The sequence below is a fragment of the Phoxinus phoxinus genome (assembly GCF_949152265.1).
Source record: "Phoxinus phoxinus genome assembly, chromosome: 7".
Lineage (NCBI taxonomy): Eukaryota > Metazoa > Chordata > Actinopteri > Cypriniformes > Leuciscidae > Phoxinus > Phoxinus phoxinus.
The window spans coordinates 28,338,566-28,350,635 of NC_136882.1; the positions used below are offsets into that span (position 1 = coordinate 28,338,566).

The 12,070-nt window shown below is 36.9% G+C and overlaps 1 protein-coding gene across 2 annotated transcripts in view; it reads left to right on the forward strand.

The window, feature by feature from the left end:
• The window catches only part of kdm6a (lysine (K)-specific demethylase 6A), a 52,324-nt gene that overhangs the window by 1,396 nt on the left and 38,858 nt on the right, over positions 1 to 12,070 (forward strand). For both annotated transcript variants that reach the window (XM_079617705.1, XM_079617706.1), the window contains exons 3-5: positions 4,414 to 4,522; positions 4,616 to 4,665; positions 10,716 to 10,774. In XM_079617705.1, coding sequence (XP_079473831.1) covers positions 4,414 to 4,522; positions 4,616 to 4,665; positions 10,716 to 10,774 — 218 coding nt within the window. The remainder of the gene's footprint in view (positions 1 to 4,413; positions 4,523 to 4,615; positions 4,666 to 10,715; positions 10,775 to 12,070) is intronic.

Genomic DNA, 12,070 nt, shown 5'->3' on the forward strand with positions numbered 1-12,070 from the left:
AGTTAATATTTTGTCTGCCTTGAAAGTATTCATGGAGTTATTAAACTGAGTGTTATGTTTGTTTGGGTTTAAACTGCAGTCAGACTTTCTTCAGTTTGTGCGTTGTTTTGCTATCACCATCCGAGGAATAGACTGTTCTGTGTAGAAGATTTATTTTTTTGTCCATATTTAATTTAACTGGGTTTCGCTTATGACCTCGTTGAAGTGTGGTAATGAAGAGTTGAGGGCAATGAGGAGGTTGTTTTTATTTATTTGCATCAATTTGAATATCAGTTAAACAGTGAAAGATTTTGTCTGTTAATAAATAAATTGTCTTAATGATAGAGAATTGTGCCAGAAGGTGCATCTGTCGTTTTATGATGATAAACCCTCTGAAGTGTGTAAGTTTAGCTTGCTGAGCTGGTCATACTCGGTTAGGCCAGAGTTGTGAATTATTGAACTTATTTGCAGATCTTAGCCCGGTCTGTTGGTTATTGTAGTGTTTTGAGAGAAACTGGGAAGGTTAAAACTCTGATCCCCCACCAGTGTTTCACCCGGCAGTTGCTACATGCTAGCTGGTTAGCATGATGCTAACCAACTATAACTGCATGTGAGGTGAACGCTGGTCTCTTTTCAGTCTTTTCTCAGCAGCCATGCTTTCAGTAAAGCAAGCAAGTTGCTTACGAGCTCTTGTATGTTGTTTAACAATATAATTTGCGGATAATGGAGGTTTTCATTTGGCCAGTTGACTTGGGTTTCTTTGCTAGGTTGCATGACTTTTCCTGCATTTGCATGCAGCATTTGTTGCAGTACGCAAGTGCTGGATAGTGGATATTATGGCTCATGGGCCATTAATTTGTTTTAATGGCTGATGTTTTCTTTATATATGTGGCTGTTGTTACATATGAGCAACATATTGGCCTTTTTTAAAATTCTTTGTCATTTTGCATGACCCTTAATGTAAATATGAACTGCAATAAAGTATAAGGTTTAAGTTATAAAGATGAAAAATGGTCTCTGCACTTAACATATTTTGGATTATTTTTAAGTATGGATGTAAGCTTATAGACAAAACTGTTGTAAAATAATGAGATTAATAGGTTGGATTTTTATTTTTTGTATGAATATTTTTTATTCATATACATTGATATTTACTGGCCACATGAAATTTGCTAAATAATTGCTGATAATGATAAGAAAACCTTAAAGGTTTAGTTCACACAAAAATAAAAATTCTGTCATCTACTCACGCTAATGTTGCTCCAACCCCGTAATACTTTTTATTCATCTTTGAAACACAAGTGAAGATATTTTAATGATATCTGAGCGATTTCTAGCCCACCATAGATAGCTATGCAACTACCTCATTGATGCTTCAAAAAGTTCATAAAGAGATTGTAAAACTAATTGGAATTGAGTGGTTTAGTCCACATTTTCTGAAAAGACTCAATGAAAATGTGGACTAAACCGCATTTATGCACATAAACATTCATCAATGCACACATCATTTATGATAAATGGACGCTTGACCATTCTTGCTTGACATGCGAGAACCAATGAGGTTCATTCTTGTGTGTTACGCAGCACATTTGAGCTTCCGCAAGAACCAATAAGGTTTGTTCTCACGTGTGAAGCATGTACGGTTAAGCTTCTGTTTGTTGGCTGATCAATGTTTATATGTATCAACTATTATATCCCTTTTTGAACGATATTTTTTCAGAAAATATCAGAATCCAACAGACTTTAAAGAGCTCAAGTATTTAAAGTGCAGCGCAGGCTTATAATAAACAGAATGTTATTGTGCATTGGTGTGGATGCTTTATAGTTGTTATAGTTATCATTATTGGTGTGAACGGGCATTAACAATGGTCATCTGTGATGTTTCACATGAAATGTGTTGCAGCAGGCCCATTTCTACAATTCCATGTAGATGTATTTTTTTCACATCCTTCTTTGTACATAATTGGAATTTTGGACAGGTGGAATGTTTAATTACCATCTCTGCAATAGGCCAGACATTTTGAAGTTCTGGTTGCTCTAAAAAGAATGAGACCATTCATTTAGAAATAAACGTGCACACATCTCTGTGTCACTCAGCTCAGCGCTGTTGGTGAGAGCATTGCTTGCTTGCTTGTCTGTCTGCCTCGGTTCAACTCTTCCCACAAACTAGCCATGTCTGTCAAAACGTGTTGTCCCAGATACAGCTCTCTTCTAAGACCACAGTGCAGCGGTTAAATTAACGCTTTTTCCTTTTAGTTTTACCAAAACATGTATTAATATTGGCACTAACATTATTGATAAAAATATTCTGAAGTTTTTTTGGTTCCTAGACTTTATAGCTGATGTTTATTATTTAAATGAAAAGAATTCTCTCATTGACTGATCTTTGTAAACAAGCTAACAATCATTTAGCTTTTGCTTTGGAATCTGTTTCAGGTTGATGTTATGGTTTCTAATTTGTTTCATTTGATATCGTCATGCATTGACGGGGATTTGAAATGTTGAGTTTTTTGATATGTTGGATTTTTTAGGGGGCAGGAAATATAAGATATTCTTCATCCTGCCTCCTTTTCATCATGGATTTATAAATTACATATATGAGTATGATGATGTAAGTTTTGTTGGAAATATCCATGAATGAAATAAATATAATCAATCAATCAATCAATCAATCATTTGCTATGTCATAAAGCATGTGCTAGTCAGCGTGTTTAGCTTGTGTGCGTGTATAGCAATTTCATTATCTCCAGCCTAATTAATGTTCTAGCAATTTAACACGATAGTCCAAAACATATATCCAAGAATACAAACTGAAACCTCCTGAACTGCTTGTGTCTTAGAAAATGACCAGTGTATTTAACCTTTCTGTGACCTTCAGTTCTGTTCAACTTGGGTGACGTTGTAGGTGTATCAGATTCAGAGCTTTAAAGTATAACGATGGGGGAAAAGCAAACAAGAGTCAAGACCACCGGTTGAATAGTCTGTGCTGCATTAGTATATTTACAGTGATAGCTCCTTCTGTTCTTCCATGTTGCTTTGTCTCAAACATTCTACCAAAGCAGTTAAAACTAATCTTTAACGCTGTATTAGTCATATGTGTGGCACATGTATTTTGGAGTTAAGCTTGTTAGATGAAATTAAGTAAATGTTAAACGTTATAAAGTAAATGTTAGTTTAACTTTGTAAAGGCACTATGGGGTTGGGATTTTTTTTACAAAATAAACTCATGCCTGTAGAATTATATTTCAATTTAAGTTGGGGTGGGTGATATGGTAAAAACATCATACCACAATTTTTTCAGACAGGATCGCAATCGTTTTACGATACTTTTTCATGTTGGTTTTTACGACTATTTTGCAAGTCACTGAGCAGTATAGTCAAACTAATTTCCCTATTTTAAAAATGTAGCCTTAGAAAGTAGCACAAAGTAAGGGTGGGCGTGGCCGATGGTTAAAATAATATTATTTTATCATTGTTATTGAAAATAAGAATAAAGATGCAAATTACAAATAATAGGACAAAAACAATAAAAGATACAAATGAAATAAACAGTGCATTAATATTCCTTAGCTACAGTAGGTGTATTTCCTGGAACATTAGCATTCGAGTAAGAAATAAACAAATGTAAAAATAAAACACAACATAGACTTAGCTGTATGAATTTAATATAAACTGATTATTAAAGCTACTGTAGTTATTCAGTCAAGATCAGTGAGTGATTTTCTCTTTGTATTTTGTTTGTAGCTAATCATAATGACACTTTAAGACTTGATGCACAGATCTGACAATCTAAAATCGTGCACACCCCTAATTTAATTGTTTTCTTTTTTTAAATGGAAGTTCTTGTGATGGCAGTGCTTAATTTTCAGCATCATTACTCCAGTCTTAAGTGTCACATAATCCTTTGGAAAGCTTTCTTATATGTTAATTTGGTGTTCAGGAAACAATTGCTGAAAACAGTGTGGAAACCATGAAAACTTTTGATGTTTTGAATGTTCAAAAGAACAGCATTTATTTGAAATGGAAATCTTTTCTAGCATTATAAATTTATTCTTTTAATGTGTCCTAGCTGCTTTCCCTTTTTCCCCAGAAACCCAAACTTTTAAACGGTAGTGTATGGCTGCTGCTGAATTTGGAATCATGTTAAATAATACAGACATTTGGCTACAGAATAATTCATAATGTGGGCCGTGATGTATGTTTGGATTGAGCATTAGACTGTTTAAGTGCAACTACCTGTACATTTTTACATGCATTAGAAGAGATATCAAGAGAATATATTTTTTTGCATTGTATATCAGCAACACTGGAATACATCTAATGGTAAAGTTGATTGAAAAATGTATGTAACAGGCCCAGTTGGTTTGTCCTGTAAACTGATTGATTTTTCCAGGTGGTCATTCTGAGTTGTTTTGTTTGCTGTTCACTTCACAGGCTGTTCGCTGCTATGACGTCTACATCTTAAAAGCTGAAGGAAAAGTGGAGCCAGAGGTGTTTTGCCAGTTAGGACACTTCAACCTTTTACTGGAAGATTATTCTAAAGGTGAGTTCTGACTTAAGGAATATTTATTTATTTTATTCATTAATTTTTTTTTTTGACAATCAGTCTTAATCTTTTTTTTTTTTTTTTTTTCAGCATTATCTGCATACCAGAGATACTACAGTTTACAGTCAGACTACTGGAAGGTGAGGGATGCTTGATTCTCATTGATTACACACTGGCACAGTTTACATTTGCTGTTAAATCCATTCGACAAGTAGACAGCACTAAATACAGGTGTTAACAGGGACCAGTGTGTTTTTGAAATTCAGTTTGATCCGATCACAACCACTCTCGTATGTGGTCATGGATGCAGATGGCAACATTGCATTTGTCTTAATGCATCACGGATAATATCGAACGGTGATGTACTTTCGTAGAGCGTAATCATGTGTCAAACAAGAGTTTTTAACTTAAAGTAAGCTAAGTGATGATACGATAAAAAGATACGATACTTGCACAAGACTAAGACTATTTTAGTAGGGCCACTTGCATTTGGATCTCCTGTAATAGATGATAATTCCAGGTGTCTGTTATTAGTGAAAGCAATAGTTTGATGTGTCTGGCTAGGTGTAGCTGTCCTGTCTGTAAGAAGGTTTTTGAATGTGGAATTAGATCCTGGGTGAGTGTCAGTAATGGCCTCTGACAGTTCTGGGTTCCAAACACTGTTTTCTCCTTAAGCAATAGTGACGTTGTTGGCTGTGAAATTTCTTTGGCAGTGCAAACTTTCACCGTGATGGAGTGCTTTTGACTTCAGATACGGCTGTCGACTGTAGAAGTGACATCTCTCACATATCAGGCACTAAGCCTCAGCATACGGCTAATAGAAGCTGATTTCCAGCACAGATGGGCTGAACGTTCTTTTGTGAGTTTCTTACCGTTTGTACTATAAATTAGTGCATTTTTGCATTGGCACTATTTAAGTTTGGATGGCTGAATGAAAAATTTAGCCAAGTTTCCATCCACTTTTTGTGCTGTTTTGTTATCGACAAAGTGGATATGCGTTAACATTTTTTGGTGAAATTTGCTGCTCCAGCCTGTTTAACATCCAATTGGCCTTTTACCAATGAAATGGTGTCCGTAATGACATCATCCCTAAAAAAAAACCTGCTTTGTATCGCATTAAAAATCTCCTCCAGTCGTTTTCATACTTAATTTCGTGTATATCGCAAATTATATTGTATCTTTTACATTTTTTGTAAAATGCAGAGAGCAATGAGGCAATTGGAATTGGCCAGTTTATTATTTTAATGCCTATTCCCAAATTAGGAAATATTAGGAAATCAGAAGATCACTGCAAAGTGGGACTGCTGGTCTAAAAGCCTTTTTGTGACGAACCCCATGGGTTTGGACAGGGCAGCATTTGTCCTGTAGCATATGCCAAATTCTAGGGTCCATAAAAAGGGTTGGCAGTGCAGTGATATGTTCTGTCATGTCTTTAATGTAAGCCTTGAACATGCAGTCAATAGAGGATGGATACCCGACCCGAGCCCGACGGGACCCGCCGGTACCCGACGGGCCGGGCCGGGTTCGGACAGATATTTAGAAATGATGTTCGGGTTCGGGTCGGGCTCGGTCACATCAGCGCGATAAGGCATTAAACATTTTAAATTTAAAACAGCTTATTATGTAGGTAGCCGATGTGCCTGATGCTTTCACTTGATGCAAACGTTCGTTTTTGTGATTAAAATACATGTAAAATATTAACATAACATCCGTCTTCCTGTGTGCGGACATTTGTTTATGTAGCCGTGACAACGAAACGCGTGCATAATGTGTGCGCGCCAGGTGTTAAGAGCGCTTGTTGCTCCGCGCGCTGATGCGCTTGTCCTCTTGACATTTCCGATTGCCTTCCTACAGTTGCTTAATAAAAGTGGGCTTTCCACACAAACAAACGTACAATTGTCATTAGTATGAGAAAAAAATGGGATTTTAACTGCCGGTCTCGGGTCGGGCTCGAACATAAATATCTTTATGCCTGTCGGGCTCGGGTCGGGTTCGGTTACTGCTCTGTCGGACGCGGGCCGGGCTCGGACTGAAAAATTCGGCCCGATCCGCACTCTAGCAGTCAAGCCAGTCGCGGTTTGATGTATCACAATTATAGAGAAAAATAAAAATCTGCCTGCCTCTATGGGAATTTAACATAGGGGTGTCCTGACTTATGCGCCCTGTATTTTAAGGAAGAACATTTATTTATTCACGATACATTAATCATTCACAAAGAAAATTGGTGTCCTTAAAGGTGAGAGTTTTCCTAATTTTTTTAAATTAAGGCATTAAAGGGGTCATGACATGGTTTTTTTTATTTTATTATTATGTTCCCTTAGGTGCAAATATAGTATTACTATAGTTTTTTTTACAAAAAACTTTTAAAATGTAGTGATTTATGACCTTTTCCCACCCTGTTTCTCATCCTCTGAGTCAAACAGTCTGTTTTGGGGGTGTTTCCCCTTTAAGAGTTCAGTGTTAACGCCCACTGTTATGATTGGCTAACGTCAGTGCCTATGCATCAATTATTAACGCCCCCAGCCAGAACCTGTGCGGATTCGGCGCAACTGTTTAGTAGCGGGTGATGCATGCGAAGCGATGGCTCTTGCAATGATAAAACCTTATTATGTTTGAGCCGGAATCAGAGGAAAATGAACGATCACCACAACAACGAAGACTGGATCAGCCCGTGTCCACATGGAAAGTGAAACTATTTTGAATTAATAAAAAAAAATTACCCTGAGACACTTGAAAACGGATTATTGTTACATAATTTTCCTATAGCTTAATTTGCTAACAGTTTAACATTATTTAACTAATTCCAATGAAATGATAGGGTGTACCACGGACAAAAATGCATGCACAGACAGGCCATCTTTGAAGATGCAGCATTGATAAAGGCAACATTTTTAATTTTCTATCACATGTAGGCCTACTAGAAAGGCGACATATTTTCAAGATTCTCTTATACAAATGTGTTTATATTAGCCATGGTAAAAAGTAAGTTTGCGTCGTCGTTGTTGAGCCCAGAATATTCGGCACGGACCATAGAGCAACAGTTTTCTGGCAAAGCCAAGCATCATATTGGGATTTTTTCCTCAAAACAGTCATCCTTCAAATGTACAGAACAAACGCTTAAACTAAGACTGAGACGTCCGCAAAACATAAAGTGCATCCATTTTTCCCTGACGACTGGATCTTTCAGCGTATTTAAAACGTAGTTTAAAGTTTTAAATACATTACTTACAGTTTGCGTCGTCGATGTTGAGCCAAGAATAGTCGGCACGGACTTATCTTTGAGCAACAGTTTTCTGGCAAAGCTCAAAACAGTCATCCTTCAAATGTACAGAACAAACGCTTAAACTAACACTGCCGTGACTGAGACGTCCGCAAAAAATAAAGTGCATCCATTTTTCCCTGACGACTGGATCTTTCGCAGCGTATTCAAAGATGTTGTTTGTCCACAGCCAGGAACAGCACATCTGCGGCGTCGTAATTTCCCTGTACACAGACCCACTCGCTGTCCGTCGACTGAACACTTGTGAGGCGCGCGGGCGCGACGATGATACGAAATGAGCGTAGTTGCCTTGCGCTTTAAGCGTAGTTGTCTTGTGCTGGAGGCGGTCTATATGCAAACGCTGGTACGTCACTTCGTACCGTGACGTCACTTCTTACCATGGATCCAGAACGAGCTGTATTTAGAGCTTGATTAAATAAATGATTCGTTTATAATGGGGAGGACGTCTTAAGCTACGAAACTTGCAGGACGTTTTAATGGTACAAAGACCTCTTATATACCAAAAGATCAAGGCAAATTTGGTTTCTCATGTCATGACCCCTTTAAGATAAATTTCAAGAAGATTCTTTTTTTTATTCCTCTTTTTAGTCAACATTAGCATGGGTGTGTTCGCAACATTTGAAGTATTAACCTATAATTTATTCCCTAAAGTTAAAAGGAAAAGGATTGTCGACATTTGCAAAACAGTTCGCAAAATTGTAATTTCCATCATATATCAATTTCCAGCTATATCACTAAAAAAAGTATGCGCTAAAACTTTTTTTTTTTTCACACAAAAAAAACCCTTGGATGGAAACCTAGCTGTGGAAGTTTTGTACCTTCTAAACAGAAGGGGGGTGGGACAAACTTTGCAGGAGTAAATTTGTACCTGCGCTGAAGGGGTTAAGGGTGCTGTCTCAGCAGTCGTATGTTTTGTGCAGGTGTGAGGAGCAGTCATGTGCAGTACTGTCAGCCTGTCAGAGTGATGCACCATGCGCTCTGCAGTCAGTTCTTCTCTGGCGCTCTCTTTCTGTGCTTGTCCTGACTTCACACTGCTAGCTTTTTAGAAAGCAACCAAGTAGCCTGTGCTTTAATGCCAGTCGTTAAAACCCCAGGTCATTGTTGCCTTCCTGATTGGATTTCAACAGAGCGGGACTTTAGTTAATTTTGCATTAATCTATGTATCTATTCTAATAATCTATTAGGCTAATCATTAACCTGGTTTGCACTTAAGTCTTGTCATTTGAAATTGAGCTACATCAATTTTGTATGGGGACAATTTTTATATAATATATTACATAAGTGATCAGAACTAAAGCTGCACTAAATGAACGAGAGTGAATCTGGTGGATCAGTTTCAGTCTCTCTTACTCGGTCACCTCACAGTGGCTCTGACCGCACTAGGAAATGAGTCAGAGAGAGTTTGATTACACAACTTGTGAATTCACTTAAAATTATGAATTACAAGTAATCGAAAAGAATAAATTGAATGCGCTTTTCTAACTTCTCTTGTGAAATGCCAGCTTCACCTTTCATTCATTACACATTATTATGCAGTTTAATTTGTATTGTAAAATTTCCTGTAGCTTAAACAGTAGAGCATGTTGTCAACAACTGGTTCCCCAGGGAATTCATGAACTGATCAAAACGTATACCTTGAATGCAATTTTCTCTTTTACTTTGCTATTTTTACCCTGTTTTTTTTTCCATTTTTGCTCTGATTAAAGGGATAATTCACCCAAAAATATATTTTTTTACATGGATGCTGTGTTTTGTTCATAAGTTTATAAATGAACTCCGTGACATTATTCTGAAGTTTTCTCTTCCAAATCGTTAAACTCTGTCAACACAACTCGCTGCCCAGTCTCTACTCCGTATCTTAATGCGATGTTCATCACTGTCTGCGCAGAATAAAATCCAGTACATCCATAAAATTATTTTGATTTTAATGTGAGTAGATTAAAACATTGGCCTGTAACAACATGCATACTGTATGCCTATCTGAGTGATATAACCATACTTATTAGCTAATAATCAGAAAAATTAAAATTTCATCATGTTCGATAATGTAGTTAAGCTAAAGGCTAATCGTATTAATTAACGCTATGTGTCTGACGTTGTACAGAGCAATACATAAAACGCATTGCCATTCTGATACATCGATTACGAGCCTGTATAATTCACTCTTCCACTTCTTCTGATTCAGTTTCTGGTTCAAAAATATATAGCTGAATTAAACCAGTATTAGGCCTACTACTTTCCATTGTGCAGCATTTACTATAGTAAAGTTGACCGGGTGGATCTCTGAGCTGGTGTGAGTGAGTGGAGGCGGACTAATTAGCATATTCATGGTTTCGCATATACTAAATCAAGCAAGGGTGTAGTTACATTCTAGCTATTTTAAGGCATGAGTAAAAAAAAAAAAAATTTCACAGGAAAAATCAATTGGTGATCAAAAATGACTTCTAAGTGATAAAATGATTGAATACAGGGGGACTTTAAAGAGTTTTTCTTGAGCTTGCCATATAGTTTCATCATCTAGTGAAAGTTCATTTGTGGGGAAGACAAGCCGCAGTGGCTTTCAGTTTGAGTCACATTTTGCCTCTGCAAGCACAGATAACAGGTTAAGACACGATAATGTTTAATTGATCCATATTGTCTTGCACATTCATTCCGTTATGTAAATATAACCTTTTGTGGTTGCGGGAGACGAAGACTTCCCTATTTAGTTGAACTCTTGCTCATTAGCTGCAGCGCAGCCGTTTCTATCCCCTGCTGAGCGCAGATGTGTCAGACCTGCTGTGAGGGTACTCCTGCTCAAGGTGTCATCCTTTATCAAAAAGTCATTTCACAGATTAATTCAACTATGATGAATTAATGAGTAGTTTGTTTTCAGAAGTTTCTAACTCTCAGCTCTCTTTTCTTTCCCAGAATGCTGCCTTTTTATATGGCCTTGGTTTGGTTTACTTCCATTACAATGCTTTTCAGTGGTAAGTACACAATTACAATGTATTCTGTGATGTATTTGTTTTCTTATGCATTCCATGTGGTTTCTTTTTTCTTATTTCATCTGTAACACAGATTGTTCAAATGTCATCCCTGATAGCATTTTTCATGACCATGATGCTGATGCTTTCTCAGCATACAGACTGATTTCAAATTCTGTATTTTATCATACCCTTGCTTACTCGTCCTGTTTTTTGTTTTTGTTTGTTTTTTACTTTTAGCCTTTTATCTTTGTTGTTAAAGACTGCAGAATGTGCAAATTGTTGTTTTGTCGATGAATAACAAGTGTTGTTTGTTTTAAGGCATTATGTCTTCTTTGGTTTGTTGGGCAATTTAAATAAATTGATTTAAAATCATATTTGCGATATGTGATTAAACCACAAAATGTTGCCATTTAAATATATGGTCTCCATGCACTTTTTGGGGTTCAAAGTAAAGGGGCTCTGTGTGTGTGGGGGGGGGGGGTGTGGGAGTGGCTTCCTATATCGACATGATCCACATACTCTCTCTCGGCCGTTATGATTATAAGTCAAGCCTACAACATGGTGGTTTGCATTCATACCTTTGCGTTGGTGTGTCTGTGTTGTTCTGCAAGTACACAGCCAAAACTCTAGTTGGCGGTATGGGCTGCTGCAGCAAAGTGCAAGCAGAAGACCACATTTGTTTATTTCTATGCATACATTGCTGGAGAAGTGGCAACAGTGTTGACAAATAGACAGCTACTTTTGTTGCAAATGCAGTTAATAAACATTTAGTGTAATTCTTTTAAATTTCTGTTGTTTGTTGTTGTTTGATATTGTATATGAATAAACAAAGATATTATGGAATTGATTCATTTATGGTTTTTGACCTTCTCTGTCCTCGCTTTCATTTGAAGCTTAAAATTGCAGTTTTTCTACCAGTTTAATGCCTGCCTCTGCCTCATGTTTTTTTTTGTTCCGTGCAGTTGTCTATACTAGTTTATGCCAGGTTTTTTTTTTTACTTTCAAATATTGAGGATTTATAAGTATATGATTAAACTGTCTCTAGTCTGGTGAAGTTTAGGTTACATTTGAGATTTGCCAAAGATGGTTATTGTGTTCAGCTAGTGATCTTGTGCCATCTCTCAATGGAGGTCTGGGTCTTAAAAGAAAATGGGAAAAGCATCACATTCCCTCATTCATGAATCAGTCAAGTTTTTTTCCCTCCCCAATAGCTTTTTATGGTTAATTTAACATGATTGTACCATCTATGAAATTATATAGGATATTGGAATTTATTTGGCAAATGTATGTACAGAT